General features: G+C 47.5%; 1 protein-coding gene across 1 annotated transcript; it reads right to left on the bottom strand.

Annotated features, from left to right (window-relative positions):
* Positions 1-290: 290 nt before the first annotated feature.
* Positions 291-5,563, bottom strand: IRX5 (iroquois homeobox 5). The gene is made up of 3 exons (XM_069793685.1): positions 5,094-5,563; positions 3,460-3,865; positions 291-3,200 (listed from the first exon to the last, which is right to left on the bottom strand). The coding sequence occupies exons 1-3, from the start codon at positions 5,340-5,342 to the stop codon at positions 2,434-2,436; spliced, it is 1,422 nt and encodes a 473-aa protein (XP_069649786.1). The 5' UTR covers positions 5,343-5,563; the 3' UTR covers positions 291-2,433.
* Positions 5,564-22,603: the final 17,040 nt, after the last annotated feature.

The raw sequence follows: 22,603 nt of genomic DNA, 5'->3' as shown, positions 1-22,603 counted from the left end.
AGCAAAGGGCGCTCGGGAGTTCCACCCGAGTTCAGCCAGAGGCGATGTCTGCCGGGAGTCAAGGTGCCGGGAAGAGCCCGGGCTGGAGGCGACCCGCGGCGGTTTGCCTTCAGCCCCCCACTTCGGAGCTGCTCCTGCCCGGGCCAGCTCTGCCCCTGTCCCTCACCGCGCGAACTTTCTCCCGTTTTAAACAAGGCAGGTGAGTCCGATAAAGCTCACTGCTGCGCGAAAAATACGCCGTCCTGCGAGTCTCCCCGACTGGAAATAAAAGATCCAACCGAGGAATTGGAGCGTTTTTTAAAAAATCATTTATAATTTATAAAGTGACAAAATAACATACTATTATCCCAGGAATATTTGATTCTTTACACATTCGGCTTGAAACAATTTTGATTTTAAACCAGATTATCTACAAAGATCGCATAACCAAGTGAACACGGACTGCATCTTTGAAACAAAATACAAACTAGTATTTAAAATCCCGTAAAATGTAAATATGCATGAGTAAACCTGTTACAGCTAATAAACGGCCCTGACAAAGTTGAAGAGATTACAAAATAATTATCTGTCTCGTAAAGGAAAAAAACCCCACACAAAACGGAGGGGTGTCTGGGCACCATCTCCAGCGGTCCCAGCGATATTCCCATCACATTAACAGCGGCGATGCGGTCGCGTACAACTGACACCCACAAAATCCGATCTGAACAGGGAAAAACCCGTCCCCGGAGCCGGATGCTGGAACAGTTCCTCGCCGTTAGTTGTTCGGAGGGTGCCCGGGCTGCTCGGGTCACCGCACTGACGGGGACCGACTTGCGCTTTGAGGTTCCGCGCCGGGTGCCGCTGGGGAGCACCTAACTCGCTCAGGAACCCGCTCTCCCCCTGGCTCGGGCTGCGGAGCCACAGAAACGCGCCGAGAGGGCTCAGGGCGCTCGCTGTCCCCGTACGCAGGGGACGTCTGGCGGCTGCGAGCGCCCCGGTGGCCCGTCCCCAGCCCCGGCGGCCGCCGCGGTCTGCCACCCGCTGCGGCGTGGCGGGCGCTGCGCGGAGCGGGGCGCGGCGGCCCCGCGGGGCTCCGCACAGCCGAGCGTCGGCGGGAGCCAAACTCGGGCCGAGTGTGACACCTACCTGCCAGCGCCGGGAAGCACCGCGCCCGCGGCCGGCCCTGCGCGGGGCTGCGCGGCCGCGGCCGGCCGCCCAGACCGCGCCGTCCCGTGGGCCGAGGGCAGCGGTGCAAAACGCCGGGGGGAGGGGGGTGGGGGGAAAGGGCCGGGGCCGAGGCGTCCCCCGCCGCAGCGAGTGCCTGTGCCTGTGCAATCCCCATCCCCGGCCACCGCCGCAGCACCTCTGCAGCAGCGGCGCGGGCTAAATCTGGCAGAAAATCGAACTCATTAGCAAAGTTCACCAGCTGATTGCTTTGCATAAAACGCGACACTGATTGGAAGTAATTAGGTTAAGAGATGGGACTGCGCTTCGATTTGGTGTTTCTAACAAGTGCTTTTGTGCGTGGCCTGAGTTAAGCCTTTACCTCCGGAAACAGCGTCCCTCCCGCGCCTCTCCCCGTTCCCGTCCCGGTGCCGCTGCCGCTCGCTTCTCCCCGGCCCCGCAGGCGGCTCTCGCCGCCGGAGCCCGACCTTTTAGAAATCGTCAGTCACTTTGAAAAAGGCTTCGGGTACTACGGTAAGGTCCTAAAAGGAGCCCTGCGTCTCTTTTAAAACGTGTATTTTTTTTTTTTTTTCCGCAGCTATGCATGTATCTGCCCGTTGCAAAAAAAGAGTGGTTTTGATTCTGTTAAAAATCTCTTTTAATTAAATATTTGCATTTTACAAAGGCGGCTGCAGTTTTTTGTATCTAATAAGTATAACCTATTTCCTTTTTTTTTTTTGCATTATAGTTTAGCTCACACCCAAGAAAAAAAAAACAATAGGCATAAAAAATTAAATTAAACTTGTATATATATATTTTAAAACTATGAAACAATTCGGAAAAAGACACAGAAATGTATATATTTATATTACGAAAACAACATTAATGCCTGTACAGGTGTCTTGATTTCATAATTTACTTCAAAGATACTGTATTATCAATTTAAATACAAAAAGCTACATTAAATATACAGAATAAGATTTAATACAAATCTTTCCTCTTTGTGTGTGTGAGAGAGAGCGTGTCACTCGTTTGCTTTTCACTTGGTTAAGACATTTCTGGGCTGTTTCCACCCAGCCATTTCCAATAGACTCTATAAACTTTTGAAGGGGGTGCTGGGAGGGAGGGAGGGAGGGGGCAGCTGGTCTTTTTCTGTTTGTTTTGTTTTTCTTTTGGTAGTGGAAAAATAACTGCCAGAGCAATTCATTATTTCTCTCAATAAATTAAAAAAAAAAAAGAAAAAAGAACAAAACCACAGTCCCGGGAGGGGGTAAGGAGGAGAAGCCGATATTAAATGTTGGACATACCTTTCTTCAGTTCGTAAGGTGAGTCTTTGCAAAGGTCTACTTGGGACTGGCTCCTGATCATTTTAGCGTCTTTAGCCAGGCTCTCGGCTCTGCTGAGGACAGTCTGGTTTAATCCATTGAAGTGGGCGCCGGGGGCGGCGGCGGCGGGGCCGCCGGCGGGGTGCCCGTGCAGGGCCCCGAAGGAGCCGTAGTTCGTGTAACCGGGGTAGAAGGGCGCCGTGTAGTAGAGCGGCCGCGGCAGGACCGCCCCGTTGGGGAAGGGGCACTGCGCCGCCGGCGAGCGCGGCCGCGGCGGCGAGCGCGACGGGCCGCCGCCGCCCAGCACGGCGGGGCCGGGGGGCGCCGCCTCGCCGCCGGCCTCCTTCGCCTTGTCCGCCGAGGTGGCGATCTCGGCCAGCGACCAGAGCTTGGGCTTGGCGAGGGCCGCCTGCTGCGGCGAGTGGATGACGGAGGCGCCGGTGGCGGCGGGCAGCAGCGGGTGCAGGTCGGAGGCGTGCGGCGGCCCGGCGGCGGCGGAGGGCGGGCGGTACGGCGGGGGCTCCTCGCCGCCCGCCGGCGGCAGCCCGCGGCCCGCCAGGCACGGCCCCAGCGGCGAAGAGCCGGGCGCCTTGGGGGGGGCGGGCGGCCCGTCGAGCCGCTCCTCAGCCGGCTCTTTGCAATCCGAGTCGCTGAGGCCGCCCTCGGCCTCCCGGGGGCCGGGGGACTCCTGGAGGCGCTCGCAGCCCGGCGCTGCCTTGGGATCCGCCGCTCCTGGGGAGGGGGGGGGGGAAAGGAGAGGGGTGGGGGGCAGCTCTCTGGCTCGCCCTGCGCCCCCAAACCCGCCCACCCGCTTGGCCACCCACCCCCCCTCTTCCCGGCCCCGCCGTCTCCAGGCCCGCAGCGCTGCCCTCCGGCTCCCCCCCCCCCGCCCCGGCTGCCCGCTCGGGGGGTCAGGCCGCCCCCGCCGCGCCGGGCCGTGGGCAGCCCCGAGGGCGCGGCCGCGGCGTGCCGGCCGAGCCCGCTGCCCTACCTGTGTCCGGCGTCCCGGGGTCCCCCTTCTCCTCCAGCTTCTGGGGCTCGTCCTCGTCGTTTTTCTCCAAGTCGATGTTCTCCTCTTCCTCCTCGTCCTCGCTGCGGTTCCGCGGGGTCCAGGTCATTTTGTTCTCCTTTTTGAGCCGCCGCCGCGCGTTGGCGAACCAGGTGGAGACCTGGGTGAGGGTCATTTTGGTGATGATGGCCAGCATGATCTTCTCGCCCTTGGTGGGGTAGGGGTTTTTCCGGTGCTCGTTGAGCCAGGCCTTGAGGGTGGCCGTGGCGTCCCGCGTCGCGTTCTTGCGGTACGCGGGGTCCCCGTAGGGGTAGGAGCCGAGCGGCGCCGCGTACGGGTGGTACCCCAGGGAGCCGGCCATGCCCGGCGTGTGGTCGTAGGGCGAGCCCTGGGGAGAGAGGGGAGAGCGGCCCGGCGGGGCGAGGTCAGGCGGCCGCGGGGCGGCAATGACACGGCAAGGGCAGCGCCAGGGCCTGCCCGCGGCCCCTGCCCGCGCCCCGCTGCCTCTCCCCCGGCGCCGGGCCCTGCCCGGCTTCTCCCCGGCTCATTGCCGGGAGAACGGGCGGAAGGGCCTGGGGGCTCGCCGGGGCCGGCAGGCTCCGGCCCCAGGAGGCCACCGGCCGCCTGCAGCAGTTCAGCGCCTCTCCCCCAAATGCAGGCGCGGAAACGCAAGTGGGCAGCGCGGCGTGGGGGCGGACAACGGCGGGAGGACCCTTCCCTTCCCCCCCGCGCCGCGATCGCGGCGGGTAACCTGCCGGGCCCAGGCGGCCGGGCCGCTCCTCTGCCAGCCCAAGTGGTGGGAGGAGGAAAAAAATAAAGGGAAGAAGAGAAAAGAGAAGAGAAGAAAAGAAGAAAAGAGACAAGAAAAGAGGAAAGAGAAAAGCAGGAAAGGCAGAAAAAGGAAAGAAGAAGCTGCGAAACTCTACCTAAACCCTAAACAGAGGGGAGAAGCTGAGCAAAACTCCCGGGGTTACGGGGGGAACTGCGGGGCACTGGCGGCGGCCGCAGCTCTGCGGCGGGGATGCCCCGGGCCGGCCCCGCGGTGCCCCCGCAGGCGCGCACGGCGGCGCAGTGCCCTGCTTTCCCCTTCCCTTCCCCGCGCAGCGCCCGCGGAGCAGCTCGCGGCCATGGGATTAGAGCTCTGCAAGATTTAAGCAGCCTAATTATCGCCGTGCAGGGGGAAAGTTGCCTGGGTTTATCGCCCGGATTTTTCCCATCGCCGGCCGCTGCTGGGTTCCTTCCCTTTTCAGTCGCAACCAGCTAATTGTTGCGAAATTACGACCGCCGTTTTATTAAAAAAAAAAATCTTTTTTTTTCTTTTTTTTTGAGGGAATGAAATCGGTCCCCGCCTGCCCCAGCCCCGTCTCGCCTGGGCCATGCCGGCGGCTCCCCCCGCGCCCGGCCCTGCCCGCCGCTGCCGCCAGCAACAGTGTGCGGGAGCAGCACGGGGCGGCGATGCGGGAAAGTTGGGCGGCGAGGCGGGGAGCCGCGCTCCCTTTTGTCCCCGATATCTCAAAAATAAAATCGGAACAAAAAGCAGGCCCGGGAGGAGGGGCAGGCGCCCGCGGGATGCCGCCGTGCCCGGCGCGGTGCCGGCTGCCCGGGTCTGCTCTTACCACGTAGGAAGTGAAGGCGGCGGCGGCGGCGGCGGCCGGGTCGGTGCCGTACTGGAGGTGGGAGTTGTAACCCGGGGAAGGGGCGGTAAAGGCGGTAGATCCGGCATAAGGGGAAAAAGCGGAGCCCGAAGAAGATCTCCCAAGTTCATCGGTCCTGGGTCCGGAGATCACGCTGGTGCTGTACGCCGGGCAGGAGTAGAGAGCCAAGGACGCTGACGGCTGGTACAAGTAACCCTGAGGATACGACATGGCCAGGCGCACACATATACCCGGGAGCCCAAGGCGCCGGGAGGGAGCCGCCGCGCTGCTGGGCTGGGCTGCTGCGGCCGGGGCTTCGCGGGCGCCTCTCCGCCCTCGCCAGCTGGGCAGCGGCGGCACCTTGCTCTGTGCCGGGGCTGCTGCTCCGCGCTCGCCTGCAGCCTGGCACCGCTTCCTCCTTTTTCTCCCCCCCTCTCTTCCCCGTCTCTTCCCCCCCCCCCGCTCTCTCTCTCCCCCCCCCTTGCACTGGGGGGCTTTTTTTTTCCCCCCTTCCTCCTCGCTCTCGCTTTCCGAAGGGTCCTGCCAAGATGCTAAGTTGGAAATTGCAGCTCCTGACGCCTTCTGCGCGGCCCGGCGAGGCTCCTCCTTCGCGGGGTGTTGTCAGTGGAAGGACTGGCAGGACCCCGCTGGGCTGCCGCGGCCGGGCCCAACCAGCGGGAGGGCTCCGCGCTTCCCTCGGCCCTCCCCAGCGCTCAGAGGCTCAAGTGCGCCGGCTCCTGGATTGCAGTCACCTCCGAGCCATTTAAGATCAGCTCCAACTTTCTGCATGTGCTAAATACCGTGCGGAGCCGCGCTGCGCCGGAATGCAAGCCAATCAGTATATGAAAAAAAATAATAGATATTTAATAAGATTTATTAGCCGCCCGGCTCCCCCCTCTGCGCAGCCACCCCTCCTCTTGCTCTCTGCCCCCTGCCCCTCCCTCCACTAAATCACTGGAGGTGGAATATACGCGGGGGGTGTACGGTGGTGTCAGTTTCTCTTTTCTAAACAAAAAAGGCGATTTTCGGCGGGGAGCGTCGCGCCGCAGCCCCGGCCGGTCCGGCCGCGCTGGGATGCGCGGCCGGTCGCGCCGTCGGGGCGGGGGCCGCGCCGGGGCCGCCCCGCCGCCGGACCTGTTGCGGCGCCTGTGCGAGCGGAGCTGCGGCGGGGGGGTCCCGGAGCGCGGCGCCGGGCCCCGGCGAGGAGCGGGGTTTGGCTTCGCGGAGGGCTCGGGGGGCCGTGAGCGGGGCGGGAGGGATTTTGTCTTTCCCAGCGCCGGTGCCGGGAGAAGGGGAATCCGGAGAGGGAGCGGTGGGGGCGGAGGTGGGTCCGCAGAAGCGGCTCAGCGTTCCGGTTTGCCCGCGGATCTACAGAATACAGCAGGTATCCTTCCCCTCCCGACTCATAAAAGGGTCGAGGCGAAAGCAGATTAAAACCATACGAAGCGGGATAAATCCCCGCCGACCAGGAGACGTAATCTCCTTTGATTCCACCAGATACATTTCCCAACAGGAACATACCCGATTTATTCCCTTCTCGCTTTTTTTTCCCTCGCGGCTGAGGCAAGGCGCAGCTCCCGCCGCCGCGGACCTTGCCCTCCGCCGCGGCCCCGGCCACCCGGGACACGCGGGGCCGGACCCGCCTCGCACCCGCCGCGCCTTTCCCGGGGTGGGGGCGGCGATATAATTAGTTTGTTGGGTTTTTGTTTTAAATCTTGTAACTTTTGCATCTCCCGGCCCTAATTCCTCTCGCCGCTGGCCCCCGCGGGACGGACGCGGGGACGCGAGCAGGGGAGGTGTGTTTTGAAACGGGCAGGCCGGGCCAGGAGCTCCCTGGGTCGCCGAGCAGGCGACACCGACGCCGCCCCGCTCCCTCCCTCGCTCCCTCCGGGGCTCTGTCACGGCGGCAGCGGCCTCAGGCCCCCAGCCAAACGGCGGGGCACAGCCCGAGCCTTCCCGAGCAGCCCCGCTGCGGGGCCGGGGGCGGCGGCCTGGGCCGAGGGGCGGTGGCGCCTCGGCGGGAAGGGGCGGGGCGGGCAGAGAGCGCTCTCCCCGGTGTCCTCGGGGGGGGATCCCGGCAGGACCGGGTGCCGGGGGCGGCGGGGCGGGCGCGGCCCGCACTACACTACCCAGCAGGCCGTGGCCCCGCCGGTCTCGCCCCCGCCCTTCCCGGCACATGATTGGCCGTCCTGCCGCCGGCAGTGGGTCCTCCCCTTCTTCCATTGGCCTGGGGAACTGTCCTTCAGCGCGGGGGGGAGGGGGTGTGGAGGGGCGGTGGCGGCACGCGGCGCGGTTGCTGCGGAGTCCGGAGGCGGCGCTGACAGGACGGCGCGCGGAGGCGCTGCGGGGCGAGGCGGCGGCCTCCCGACCCGGCCGGGCTCGGCTCGGCTCGGCTCGGCCCGGCCCGGCCCGGCCCGGCCCGTGGCGGCTGCGGGTCGGGCCGGCCCCGGCCGGCGAGGCGAGGCGAGGTGAGGAAGCGGGGCGGCAGCGGCAGCGGCGCGGCGGGACCTTGGGGCCGCGGGGCCCGGTGGCAGCGCTTGCCCCGCCGTGCTGGTGCGCCCCCTGCCGGGCGGGCCTCGGCGCTGCTCCGCGCGCGGCCGGCGGGCGGGCGCTCCCGGGGAGGCGCCGGCGCCGGAGCCGCTGTCGGCCGCGGTCGCGGGGCCGGGGCCGGCGCCGGCGTCTGTCCGCGCCGGGCCCCGCAGTAAGGCGGCGACCGCGGGAGCGGCGTACGGAAGCCCGGCGAGCCGTGGTGAGTCTCGGCACCTTCCTCGGTGCTGCTGTCGAACAGCGCTTTGTCTGGCGTTTCCCCCCTTTCTCCCCCCCCCTTTTTTTTTAAATTTATCTCTTTTTTTTTTTTCTTCTTCTTAATGTGGAAGCGTACGGTCTGTTTGAAATCCATGTGGGTTCTGCCCCCGGTAACGGGGAAGGGTCTAACACCGGATTGCACGCTCTCTTACATGCTCAATCCACACAGGTGTGCACTTTCATCAGTTTTCAGCTGCACGGTGTCACTGATATTTGTCCCTGGGTTAATTTTAGCTATCGCTTTAAAGCACCGCATTTCTGTTTCCAGTCAAAAGTGCTTCTGTCATAATCCTCTGACAACACCCCTTGTTCAAGGAGTGAGGTATCATCCGGTAAAGTTTTATATATTTAACATTCATTTTATAAGTGAGCAGAATAAGTAACAGCTTTTCCTTCCCCGTTTCTTTCTAGGGAGAGGCTGAAGTTCTAACCATCTTCCCATGGCATCTGACGTTTTTGAGGAGGAGGTAAGGCTCATGTCATGTAAAATTACCCTCTTTATTTCTGATGTTCTACTAATCTGGCTTCTGTAGGCGTACATTTTGGAAACTGGTGAGTTCATGCATACTTTCATGCATTGCAACATAATACCAGAGCTGATTAATAAATGGTAGTGATAGGACTCTTATGCCATCAGGATTGTAAGTGTCTATCAAACCAACATTCTCACTACATTATGCCACTATTATATTCTTTGCAGTTTTAAAAGAACTGTAGATAATTCTTCAAGATATTGAAACATTTACTTTATAGTTCTATTGCTGTGGTTGTCACCTTCACTTTATATCAAATTTGAGACTCATTTCTTAAGGATGTCTCTATTTTCTGCTTTATTTGCACATTGATAGCTCTACTGAATGACTAGTCACAGCAACTTTTTCCTCTGATAGAAGCATATTAAAATGTGAAAGCCTAAGACTAATCTGCTTTACAGGACTTTTCAGCCTTTGATTAAAGGGAAATGGGAAGTTTGTTTCAAGGCTCTTGTTTATGTAGTTCTATCAGTTCTGTTAACAAATATGAGGTTTGAGGATACATTTGCTGCTTTTCTTCATTTTTAGTGAAGGTACGTACATTTGAAGGTATGGATAAGTTCTTGGTATCAAGTGTTTGTCTGCTTTGCAGCTGCCAGAGAAATGATGGTAAAATTCTGTACTTTATATATTTTTGTCATAACTTCCTGGAATCGAAACCATTAATGCAATAGAAGAAACATTTACTATTCAATTCCTGCTTAATGATGAGTAGGATTTATAGGCTGGCTGTGCGCTCTTCATTTTATTTAAATTGATACTTGTGAATTTAAATTCAGCCTGTATAAATAAGTAAAGTCACTATTTTTATAGCCTTCGGTGTGATGGGCTGGTCCTGCAAAGCTGTTTAGAATGGTCTTTGCTTACTTTAGTAGTGGGACTCTAGTAGTGTTTTTGACTTGAGGGGAACTTGGATTTGAGATGACTGCACAAAATGTGGTGACCCAAAACGTAGCAATATTTGAACCTGCATATTTGTTTTTCTACACTGGTTTCATTTGCATAATTTCATTTAGGGTGTGCAAACATACATCGTATAGCATAAAATAGCTTAATAAATCAGTGCATGAACATGTAATAGGGATCAGCTGTGAATATTTTCTTTCTGGGAGGGGAAAAAGAGGCAGAGTGATCTTGAAAATAACAGCAAACTATATTTTAAAAGTACAGCCACTGGTAGGCTCTAACTGTAAGTTGTTCAGTTGCAGGTGGCTTGTAATGGATGGAGTTAAACTTGGGTATCTTGGATATGATACACCTTAATTTAATTACTTTAATAGCTACTTTCTGTTGAAACTTTAAAATCTAACGATCCTGCTTTTATTGCAGTCTTTAAAGATCTAATCGTTCTTGTGTGTGTCTGAGATGTACAACTTAGTGCAAGGAGAGGCAACAGATTGGTTCCGTCATACAATTTGGTTGGGTTTTTTTGAGAGTACTTAAAAGATTATGATGGATAATGCTGTCTTGCCAAAGAATGCCGACACAGGTGTTCATCATTATCTTAATTAAGATCCTGAGAAAATGTCATCTTTCGGCATGAATTATGAAGGGAGATGCATTAGAGATCATTTCAACCTTTTTTTTTTTCTTTTTACAGGGGTAGATGAGAAGGAGGCTGTTTTCTCAAAACCTTTTTGATATTTCTTTATCAGAATACCTGACCTTAGACACTTACTGAATAATTTGTTTCTCCAGTTCAATTTGTGAATATATTATCAAGAGATCTATATGTGATGTTAAAAGGGATCCTCTTTAAAAAAAAAATAAATCTCCCCCTCAGATACTCTCTGTTCTGTTTAAAGCTGTCCCTATAAACAAAAGACTAAGGGTCAGATGGTGGTGGAAATTGCTGCTGGAAACATCTGCTAAGAGATGTTTTATACAGTGTATTTTAAAGTATTAACAACTCAGAACAAAATAAATATATATGAATATTTACCTTTTTAATTAAGCATGAAGAGAAAAAAATTTCCTTTTCTCACCTTCGCACCACCATGGAAGTAAAACTAATTGGTGTGCAAGACGAGGGAGGGGCTTGTGGTTTTCCGTGTTGAATCAATACATTATTAGCTGAGCGAGAGCTAGAGCAGTGCATCTAAAATATTGGCTGAAGCATCGGCCATAAAACTTAGGGACGATTTCCTGCAGGCACTTACTCATGTGCATGTTGCTGTTGGCTTCTCTAAAATGAAGTGCTGGGAGTACTTGCAGTGGAAGTGCCCATGTTTGGTGGCTCTAGGTGAATGATCTTGGGAAGAGCTCTGCAAGACACCCTTAACTTCTCTGTTGATCTTCTGCCTGCACTTACTTTGCCCGACACTCTACTTGTTAGCACTCTCTGTGTTTGCAGTCTGAGACCAAGCTGTAAACTTGCGAACACCTAGAATAACTCTTCTATGCCTAGCAATTGGGTATTAGGTAGCTTAGACTTTTGTTTTTCTCAGCAAGCCTTTCTATGTAAAATCACTTTTTGTCTGCTAAAAGAAACCTGATTATCAGTCTCAGTCCTTTTTTTAAATTGCATCAGCAAACCTATTTAGTATGTGGAATAAAACCATACACAGAAGTGCAGCTGGCAAGCCTTTCAAGCACATAGTTATTGTATTGAACATGTAACTCCAAAGATCTTGACAGTATCATGGGAGAACCTGAAACTGTGTTTCAGTTTCCTTGAAGTTTCCTGTAATTAACTTAAATAGTGCTATTTGCTTGAATTTGTTGGCATAATATAGACTAAGTTAAGACTGTCTTTAGGGTTTATTTTGCTTACAGTTCCACGGGCATATGCAGCAAATAGACTCTCCTAATGGTTGACTTTAGTGGAAAAAATGAAAAACTGCTCTCTTTCATGTCTAAACAAGTTTTTCACTTAAAGCAAGCCACATCTACTGTTAGCTGGCGCCTTACTGTGAAAGAGAAGCACCTCAGTGGGAAGGATGGCTGTGGCTCCCCGTGCCATTTTATGGGACATGCATGTGCCCATAGCTTTCCATATGGTGGCAAATTCCCTTTTGACTGCAGGTGCTGCAGTGTGGTGGGAGCTCCCGTAGAGGTGGGTGACTTTTGGCAGTGTTGTGTTCAAAAGGGTTTGTGTTTTATCTACTTATATTTGCAGTCCTTTTGACTGTATTTGCGAGAGCTTAGCATTACCTCTCTGAGGAGAAAAATAAAGCTAGGTCGCCTTTCTAGCCTTACACCCAAAGAATTCTTTTTAGCAGTTCATAATTTCTGATTTTTATTAATATTAAAGCTTTTTAGTTTCTTTTCCTTAATGTGGATAATGCAGATGCGAATGATTCTTGAAGCTGTTTTCTGCAGATTAAAGTGAATGTATTTGTAGAGTCAGAATACTTTTTTTTTTTCTTTTCTCTCCATATAAATGATTGTTTGAGGGGGAAAAAGCAAGCCAGTCAGACCTTTCAAGGTGTATGCAGATCATCATTACAGAGACTTTACTATACTAATAAACTTGTGACTGATCACTCTCCTATTCTTCCCAAAGGAGATGCATCTTCCTGAGCTCTTCCCCCCGCCTCCTCCACCAACAGAGCGAGAACTGGCTTTTTCCTTTCATAAGCACATCTTTTTCACAGTATTTCTCAGCATTTCTATTGCAGATCAAGAACCCAGCATTTACCTCTGAAATATTCTTTGCTGACATCTACAGAACTTTTCATGCCCTTCAGATTTAATTTTGTATAGAATAATGCATGGTCTAATATGTAGGTCCTTTGTTTTCAATTAAGCTGTATTAGGTAACTATGCTTTTCTTTCATATCTCGTAGCAAAGTATCAATATCCAGATGGCAGTGTGCTGGGCTAAAATAGCTACAGGCTTGGCTGCTACTGTAAAGCCAAGAACTAACATTTTAGCCTGTGTGATAAATAAAACTGAGGTTGTGACTCTTGGCGTATTGGAGTTGTACTAAATAATGCTACAGTGCTGTTTATTACTGGTTTCATTGGATAATATGCAGCTATAAAACCTGCTTGAAGCTTTTATTAAGAATACTCTGTCATTATGAAAAGGTGCCTACAACGTCTTTATAATATTGACGGTGCAAGAATTACTTTGTTTGTGCTGACTTCCTGGCTGCTGTCTAGGGAGGACCTTACCCTGTCCCAGCTTCTGTAGGCATTAGGTTCCATGAATGTCTCTTGGGAAGAGGACAGCTCTGTAGACCCTAGGTTTCAAAACTTATTTTTAAGGTATTTTTTGCTCTTTTTTTTTTTTTTTGTTCAGTTTATTTCAGTATTTAATTTCTTGCTTCAGTTAAAATTCAGTTGATATTCTCTGTGGTATAAACTGTGCTACTGTGTCCTGAAGTAAAACTTAAACCGAGGTTACCCAGATAGTTGTGTGAGAGGAGGTTGCAGAATGGCTGAGAGACTTTTATACTGGCTGAGAAGGGGATGGGAAGACTTGGTAGTAGGGAAGGGACTAGGAGTCTTGAATCCTGCGCTTGTTTTTTTCATTCAGTTTCTGACACATCCTATGACCTAGATTTGTTCCTGTAACCTCTGTGCCTCTGTTTACCCAATTGGAACCATCTGCTTTTCTCAGAAATATTCAGATTTAAATTGGTGTCCATACTCATATAATTTATTAGGCTGTTGTACTTTTGAGCAAAAGCAAGTTATTAATGCTATTACTGATGCATTAGCTAAATGTCATTAAATTTCCATGTTCCACAGATCTTTGATTTCCATAGGCACCTGTTTGTGGTGCGCCTCTCAGAAAATGCAGAATTGAACACCATCCAGTGGGATGTGGTACTAACATAGTGTCTGTGGGATTTAGCAAACATGCTAGATCAATGGGTGAAGAAACATTTGCATTAGTCTGTAATCCTTGTTTGTAAGAGAAACCTGCTGTCTAAATTAGTGATAAATACTATCTTTTTGTTCCATTTCCCCATTCTTCATATGTCCATTTTTTGCCTTTATAGCATGCACCCAAGAGAAGAAGCAGCAAGGTCCACGGTGAGGAAAATTGAATCCAGCAGTCTATCCTATCCTGTTTCCCACCTGAGTACAGGAAGAGATCTCATACAAAGCCAAAACGCATCTGGGCTTGCAGCTCTTTTTAACCATATTAAGTCCTATTTAGAGTTAATGGTAAGTAATTTGTTTTGTATATGTTTTGATTCATTAAGCAAGGCACTACAGTAGTGGTGCTTTCCTTTGTGGTACTGGGTTCTGTCTCTACAAAATGTGGAATTAATGTTTCCAGGTACATCAGCTTTAGTCCTGTTTCTGTTGAGAAAATCATGTGGTGCAGATGACAAGCATTGTAATAAGGTGTGGGGTTTTTTTTGTTTGTTTGTGTTTTGTTTTGTTTTTTTGTCCTCTCCAGATGAGCTCAGTGAGACTGGTCTAAGCAATGCTGAAGAAGGGAAGAACAGAGTTGGAAGGCAGGAGCTATTTCAAAGCAGGATTCTTCTTTCCGTAACACCCAAACATGAAGACTTTATAAACTTCATTAGGTAGAGTATTGATAATAGTGTAATATCAGTAATATTGCATGATGTAATATTGCACTGCTTTATTGTTCAGTGATCACGTGGAGCTGCGTCACATGGAGCTGCGTTAAATAAATGAATATATACTAGTGGCTTAAATGAACATTATGAGTGAGAGAAGTAAATTGAGAAGGTGGGTACTACAGGAAATGCTACTAGCTTTTTTTAAGCTAGTGTCGTCTTTTTTCAGCTCTTTCCATAACCTGTAGTTCTTTTGTTTCTTGAGAAAGATGGAATGAAGAATAATACCTTTTCATTCAAAAAAATTGAAGCTAGTTCAACTTCTTAACCAGAAAGACTTCACAGTCCTCTTAGCTGTTACAGCATCTTAATGCTTTGTCCAGCAGAAAATAGCACTCACCGTGCTGAACCATGAACTCTCCATAAACATCTGTAGTGCTGCAGCATGTGCTGCCCTTTCTTCTTAGGGCTTCCCTTGTCGGGGAGCGGTTGTGAAAGGTCTGCTGTGGTGTAGCCCTCTGTGACCTCTTGTGTCCAAGGATGGAATTTGCAAGTCTTTTTCTGTCTGGAATTTGTGGGAGCTCCCTCCTGAGCCCAATAGTTCTCAAATATTGCAAGAAAAGATCTGACAGTGTTGTCTGGGAGATGTGACTGACTTTATTATTATTAACATTTATTAAGTGCCTTACAATGGAGGGGAAGAGTCATTGCCTTCATTTTTACAAATAGGATAACTGGCATGTAGGAAGAATGGATCTCTTCTATCTTCTGTGATTCTTGACCCACCTAATTAGGTGATTGTCACAAGAAATAACAACCTGGCTCAGGGGAATGGCACTAGGGAAAGATGCTGACACATTCAGTATGGCACACTGCTTCTCCCTCCCAGAATGGCTTAATGTAGTAAGCAGGGTCTTCCCTCTGTGAGTGTTGGTTGGCCACTGAGGAGATTTAAAAGGGCTGATGATCCTGAGGCTGTCTCTCTATTGGATGGCTTCATTATAGATCTCATCCAGGGAAAAAGTGAGGTGCTGCAAGTCATTTCTAGGAGCTGCTTTTGGTTTTAGTGATTACTCACGCTCTGCCTCCTCCCTGCTTCCTTTCACAATAGTGGCCTTTCCCTAGGATAAGCTGATTCACTTCACAGCTGGTATTTGCAGTTTTCCTGCACTTAGTTAGCCTCTAAGGCAGTAACTGTTTCTTCTGGGCTAAGACTACCGTTGGTTTTTTTTTTTTTTTTTTTTTTAGTAGTTTATTTTGCTAAGAAAGAGAATCTGTCCAGCTGCTACAAACAATAGTGGTTTTGATGTGTATCAGTAAAGAGTTAGAGATGTGTGTTTTCCATGTAGAAGATAAAGAGACATAAAGCCTGCTTTAAAGGAAGGCAAACCTTGGAGAGGTTTGCTTAGATGTACAATATGCCCTGTTCTTTCATTTTTAAAAAACAGTATTAAGGGATTTCTTATTTCAAGAAAAGAGAAAATAATTTCTTCTTTTTGATTGCTTTTTTTTCTTAGTCTCACAGTTGTGAGATAAATATCCAGAAATATGAGTTGGTAAGGTTAATGTGATTAAAATGAATATGTGATAACGGGCTCTGCACATTAAAGATTAAGAGCTCAAATTATAGACTCCAGAGTGGAACACTCCATGACCATTTGCAAATTTTGTTTGTGCAAGGAATGCAGGCTTAGGCCCACAGTTGCACAACAATATCATCCTGTCTGCTGCTTTTTTGTCTTGACTGATCTGCACAGAAGTCTCTCAAACACTGTAGTGTCAGGGTGAAAATGTAGTTTGGGGTGAGGTGGGGGAACAAATGAGGAAATAATTTCAGTCCAAGCATTAGTGTTACTCTATAAAAATAGATTAGTTTTACGCAAATGATTCACATTTACAAAGATCAGTTTATAGCATTTTGACTGCACAGTAGTTAATTCTTTATGTATAAATTGATCCTTTATACAAAAGTAATTCCATATACAACAGTTAATCTCTCTGAGTGCAAGTTGAAAATATATTATCAATTAGTTTATGTAGGTTATGGCTTACTTTCCCCTGTACTCTGCAGTGGTTACCTACACTAAAGTTGAGTCGGTGTGTGCTTAATGAAAATTAGATGCGAAATGTAATATGTCGAGGACAAAGAAGCATTGAAATCCTTATTGCTCTTAAAAAGACAAAGGTACCTCAGACAATTCTTTCTTAATCTCTTGAGAATTTAATGTGTAATTCTGTTATAAGCAATTTGGAGTGAATGAAATTGAAATGTTTTTAGAAATAGTATTAGTACCAGATACTATTGCTCACCTTTTGTGAAGCCTAGTTATGTTTTAAAATGCTTTGTGTTTTGAGAGGCTGATTTATAGACAATCTTCCATTGAGAAAGAAAAGTATCTTGGACTTTCATGGAGGGACAAGCCTAGCTGTTATATCTGTGAAATTTGCTAATGTTGCAACCATTTAAATAAAGTGTTTGTTTACATAACAGCAATGGCATTTCTCCTCCTCTTCCTTGTGGTTTTGTCCAACAAGATGTTATGAGTGGCAGTTGCAGTGACTGCTAAGTGTTTAAATGATGACACCATTATGTGAAGTGATTTTGAAATGAGAGATTCCAGCCAAGAATTACATCTGCTCTCATCTCCTTCAAATCATACTCTCTGGCTGTGCAGATTATGATTGATTTGTTTGTGACAGATTGCAGGAAACAGTCATTGATTTTTCAATATTTTACCTTAAAATTATTTACAGTTGTAACCAAGGGGAGGTATTTCCATGGGCTGTCAGCCCCTGAAAGACTGGGATAATATTCCCTGCTCCCTGACAAGACAAATTACCCGTAATGAGTGCAGTAGCTGAAGGGTATACTTTTATTTTAAAATATGTCAATAACCCCAGTGACTAAACGAATATTGATTCAGCATAATGAAGCCTGAGTAATGTGAAAATGAGCTCTTCAAGGAGCATGGTAAAGACTTTCTTTTTAGCTTGTAGCAAGAAGCTTTTCATTCTTTACTGTTAGGTAGTTGAAATGTGCAGCCTTAAACAAGTCATCCTTAAACAGTAGTAATACGCAGAATAATGTAACAAAAGAACTTGGGGTTTTTTTCTGTTTGTTTTTTTTTTTCCCAAGTTCTTTTTCTTCAATGTGTTTCAGCAGATCAGACGTTTAAAGGGAAAAATGCAAGTTTTTCAGGGCAAAGATGGAATTACTGTTGGTGTTAACGTCTTTTGCAATAATATTGTTCAGCCAGCCTAATGGCCTTTTTTAAAGTGGATTCTGCATATATGGGCATGGAAATGTATCTAAATAAACTGTAGATGTAATTTCATATTATTGACTTCTTGGACATATTGATGTGTGTTCTATGTGATCAGTCTAATATTCTTGTCCTTTAACAATTTAGAATAGCTGGTTTATGAGAACCTAGATATACTGTGTTATAAAACTTAGTTACTGTAGTGCACATTTTTCTTTCTGGTGCCTTGTAACACTGCATGTTTCTTACCAAATGAGAATTTTCAAGCAGTAATTCATTTAAATTACAGTAATTTATGCAGTGCCATAGGTATGGTGTGGAAAAGCATCTGATAGATTAATACGGATGTACTTCAGTTGTTCAGGGTAAGGATTAGATTAAAGACCAAGTTGAGGTACAATTTTTTTAACATAAAAAATATGGAATGTTAAAAAAAATTATCATTTGAAAGGATCAGTTTGTCATATTTGAGAGTACTGTGCAATGTCGGGAGGGCTCTACAAAAGCACTGGATATAAATAACTGTGTAATCCAGACATACAGAAAAAGATATTTTCTTGAGGTGTTTGTGTATAATATGTCAATTATGAAATAATGTCATAGCCAGAAGCATTTAGTGAGCACGTTTGGGCACGAAGATGACTTTCCTTATTTTCTGAGGACTGACTTCAATTGCATCCAACTAGCTTGTGCAGATCTTCAGAAGGATGTTTTCCTATCCACACAGGTGATTTTTTTCAAATGTCATTCCTTTAGCACAGTTAGAAAGTATTTCAGGAGGCACTTGAGAACCTGTGGCATTGAGAGTTAAATGGCAACCCTGGAATGTGAGATAAGTTGCTGTGTTTAGTTTGTTAATTTTCAGAAAAATGTGATGTGATGTACGTTTGAGCGGGTTACAACTGTAAATAATTGTAGGGGGGTTGTGCATAACACATGGGGTTCGCAAAATATCGGAGAATCATTAATGGTGAAGGAGTAATAACCTCAAATATATAACAGTGACAACAGGAGAATTTGGGGCTGTTGGAAATTAAGGTTCAACTCAGTGATATTTGACACATCCCAAGTTCTCTGCCTGTTCTCTTTGTTTCTGTACCTTTTGTTTCTTTGGCCAACAGCAGGAGATGGGAAGGGAAGGTCCTCTTTCGGTAGCTTTCCCACAGTAGCGAGGAAGAGGGAGACTGTTCAGGGCTGGGTGCCAGTTCTGATGCAGACTGAAGGGCAAATAAATGTTTGGTTTAACTAATCTCCTTTTCCTGAATAACACTTGCATGAGCTCAGTGATACCAAACTGAACAAAAGCTGATGCTGCTGGAGGTAGTGCTGACAGCTAAACCAAAGTGGGCTCTGCTTGCAAGACATTGCCTTGTTTCACTTGCAAGACAGGTAGCATCTCTTGCTTTGCTGCCTTTCCCAAAGATGAGTTTGCTTATTAAATACCTGCCTGCCTGGCATTCTGGTTCAGGCCTGAACTGTGTGCTTGGCACTAATGGCAAATAGTGCATTCTAGGCTGCAGGAAGCTGACAAACGGCTTGGAAGCTTTGTGGGTGATACCGGAGATTTCTGGTGATGGTACCTTAGAAGCTCTTTAGTTTCATCACACATCCCCTTTTAGTGTTAGAACCGCTTTCATCACACATCCCCTTTTAGTGTTAGAACCGCTACAATTGCTAGTCCACTCTCAGGTGACTATGGAGGAGGAAAAAAAACCCAAAACAAAACAAACAACAATCCCAAATCATTAATCAGTTAAAAGTTCTTGTGGCATTTGGGATCTGCTAGGAGCAGAACATAAACCCAGTTGCTGTTCAATTAGGTAAAAGTAAAAGCAGAAAACACTGTGAAATGAAGGTTACTGGTAAGAACAGAGTAATCTCCTTTGTGGCAGAGAAGAGGCTGTTGATAAATCATGAAGGGCTAATATTTAGAGGTCGTATGTCCCTTGACACTTGGGGACTTGCAAATTTTGACCCATTTCAGTTCATTTCAGGCCTGACATGAAGACAGTGTCTAAGTATGTTCTTGTAGTGGGAAGGTGGTGCAATGTTAATGGTGTGGGTGTTTTTGTGTAACAGTTCAGATCTCTATACCTATTTAATTGTCAGATTCCACTATGAATAAGGTGGCAACCAAACCCAGTGGTTAATTTTTTTTTTTCCTTTTTTTTCCCTATTTATTCCACCTCTCTGCTCTACAGATAAACTCTGAACTTGTTTTAGTTGATGGAAGGGGTGTGGGAGTCAGGAGGGCATGTAAATGTAGGTGATGGAAATCATGCTAACTGGCCAAGCCTTCCCCTACTCCCCACCCCTCAATTTCTTTGTTTAAAATCTAAGAAATAATATGTGATGGAACCTGAATCAGAGCAGTCCATAAGTGGGCAGACAGTGCTATGTAGAATTTGCTAATCTAAATGTCCTGGTTAGGTGAAACCAATTCTTTGTGCCCTAAACTATGCGTGTTGAAGTTGTTGTTTCTTTTTAGCTTTTATCAAAAGGAATTCCATATATGCAGAATATTCACATTTTCTTGGCATGACCATATTATGTACTAAAAGCTTTCACTAACTTGAGTGCTGATAGTATCACAGAGTCTTCGGTATGGTGGCGTATGGTTTATGGTGAACTGTTAGAGGGAGATAACCCTCAAAAAATGAGGCAGATCCAAGATGCTTTGAGAGTCTTGACTAAGTGCAATGGTTAAAAAGGCATGGCTGATTTAATGCATGAGTGTTGAAAACTGTGTCTGGAATTACGGAAACAAGTTGAGAAAGATGAACTAAATTGATTGTTGATTATTTTCCTTTCTAAATTCTGGGAAAAGATGTATTATGCTTTGCTGTGGCCTTTAAGGAGGGTCCACAGTGTCCCTTTTTTCTTTTATTAACTTCTCTGTTAATATGAAGTGTCATTCCCCAAATGAAGTAATGTCCTTGGGCTAGTGGCAACAGCTGGAGTTGCAGAATTGATAAATAATTCAGAGAGGGATAAAGGGTAGGGGATTTTTTTGTCATTTGAATCTTTATTATGTGCACACATTTCATTTTAGATATGGCATCATTTGAATTCATTTGGTATGATGATTGCACTGACCTGTCATATTTATTTTGATGTCCCTTCGAAGGACCATATGCTCTGTCCTCGGCTTGAGGAAGGATGCAAGTTGCTAACCAAAAAAGCATCTACGTTCCTGTAGGGATGTAGACACTCGCTTCCCATTGTCACGTCAGTAGATGTACAGCTGCAGTGCAGTAGAAGAAAGTGTAGTTGTTGCATCAGCGCAGTGACTAAATGGCAGTATAGTCTAGCAAAAGGTGGAAGAAAGGGCAAAACCCATCTGCATCAAGGTGTTTCGTGGCATTAAAAACTCAGCTGTCACTGCAGGCCAGTTGGTGTGAGGAACCTGGCATGTGGAAGATGGAAAAGATTAAAGCCAGCTAGAAATCTGCCAAGGTGGAGGTGTGCCATGGTAGCTTTAATGTGGGAATACAATTAATTACTTTGTATGTTGGAAGTGGGGTTGCCATGCACACAGCCTTCCGGGGATGCATGGGAGTTAGTCTGGTTATGCAAGGCTCAGGTCTTTTTCTTTGACCAATCCATGTCCTCCTTTTGTCTTAAAGAAGCTGCTTGCTTAGCCAAACAAAATCTTGGATAATGTTTTTTGGAAAAAGATGCAGTTGTAGTTTTCCTCTTTGCTAATTCTGTTGTAGCCATTGCATCTGGTCCTTCACTTATTTTGGTGGTATGTTTCTGTGGACAAGTGGTATATTTTCCAGAAGTTACAGAGAAATCTACCAGTTTCAAGCTCAACCATGTCCTGTAAGTAATGAGCTGCATGATAATGAGTAATGTCTGGTTCCTACTGGCTAATGCACTGGCTGGTATTAGCAATTCATAGTTGGTAGGTAACAGGACCTTGTTAATGTTACCTTTGTATGTGCTATTAACGTGATAGGATGCAACCACTACAATATTTTCATGGTATGAGGTGTAATTGCAGCGGTGAGTGGTGATTTGTATGAAGTAGATGGTCCATTGTGCTCATGCCAGTGGCAGAAGGAAGCCAATTAAGTGCAGGTTAGTGAATAACTAGAAGCTGTGAATGCGAATGATAACTGTATGCAAAATTGTTTCTTTTCTAGATCCTGCCATCAATGACTGAGCCTCCCTGAAATCTTCTTATCAGTTACTGCCGAGATGAGAAGGATAACAGGAAGGAGGAGTGCTTAAGTGGTTTTAATGACAGTTAATTTCATCTATTTATCAAATGACAGGTTGTTTTTTCCTCAAAACTCGATTGTCATGACAAGATGCTTTTGGAAGTCATCTTTGTAAAATAAAACTGACAATTTTTAGGCTACAAAGAGCTATTGTATCTTTCTACACAATGTTGTCATTATGGTAAACCGCTGGAAAGTCTTTAGTTTTGAACTAATTTAGCTTGCATACTTCATTCATTTATTTGAATGTCTGTTGAATGCCATGTGAAAAGTTTCTTGCCAGACTTCTTTTATTCAATGGAATAGTTATTCTTACAATGCTCAATTTATTATGGTCTAAATTACTGTTGCCTTAGCCTCCTGCAAAAATGTTTCTTTTTAGTAATTCTTAAACAAATAAGGAATGAATGAGGTTTTGTCCCCTTCATGTTTTGATCAGCGTATTTTTCCTTTCAGTGAAAGCGTCTTCAATTTTCAGAATGACACTATTACAAAGAAAGGTGCTTTGCTTTTTTTTTTCCTTTCTCCAAGAGACACTGTCTTTTGTGCAATGATTTTTTTAATATGTACACTGCCAAGATGTAATTACTGGAAGGAGAAACAGAAGCTGTTGGGAATGTCATGTTATGCCAAATTAAGAATTATTAGCTCTTACTTTCTCTGCGATCTCTTCGACTAGAACTCGACCTATTGCGTCTGGCTTATACTTTGACTCTAGTGGAACTAATGTGTCCTTGGAGTAGCATTTTAGAGTAACTTCAGATTCATGTTTTTTTCACAAGTCGCTTTAAAGTGCTGGGATTAACTTCAGAGAAGGTAAGAGATACAGCCTCCTTTGTCAGCAGCTGTGTTAGTTAAAGAAGGAGGCTTCATGCATGCTTGCTTGCTCACTCTCTCCTGGAGGTTATTGCCCCTTCTAGGGAAGCAAACTGAACTGCTTCCCTGAGCACACCCAGACTTATTTCAGCCAAAGTTCATCATATTATCAAATAGTTAACTAGCACCTTGGGTCATTTTGATGAAAGGGCAGGCAATGCACAGACCAGCTGCACAGACAGCGTATCTGGGAAGGGTGGTGTGTTGACATGTGGGTTGTTGAGGAGTTGTTGGTGGTGTAGTCTTTTCAGCAGGTGCAGTTATATCTCTAAAATGTGGTAAAAATTGGACGTGTTAGAAGGC

This window comes from Haliaeetus albicilla, chromosome 10 (genome assembly GCF_947461875.1).
Source record: "Haliaeetus albicilla chromosome 10, bHalAlb1.1, whole genome shotgun sequence".
NCBI lineage: Eukaryota > Metazoa > Chordata > Aves > Accipitriformes > Accipitridae > Haliaeetus > Haliaeetus albicilla.
This window is presented reverse-complemented; position numbering and strand designations above follow the sequence as displayed.

Coding starts and splice junctions, on each gene's coding strand:
- IRX5 (XM_069793685.1), bottom strand. CDS start 5,342: ATGTCGTATCCTCAGGGTTACTTGTACCAGCCGTCAGCGTCCTTGGCT. Junction 3,866..5,093: donor CCGCCTTCACTTCCTACGTG/GTAAGAGCAGAC, acceptor CTCTCTCCCCAG/GGCTCGCCCTACGACCACAC. Junction 3,201..3,459: donor CCCCGGGACGCCGGACACAG/GTAGGGCAGCGG, acceptor CCCCCTCCCCAG/GAGCGGCGGATCCCAAGGCA.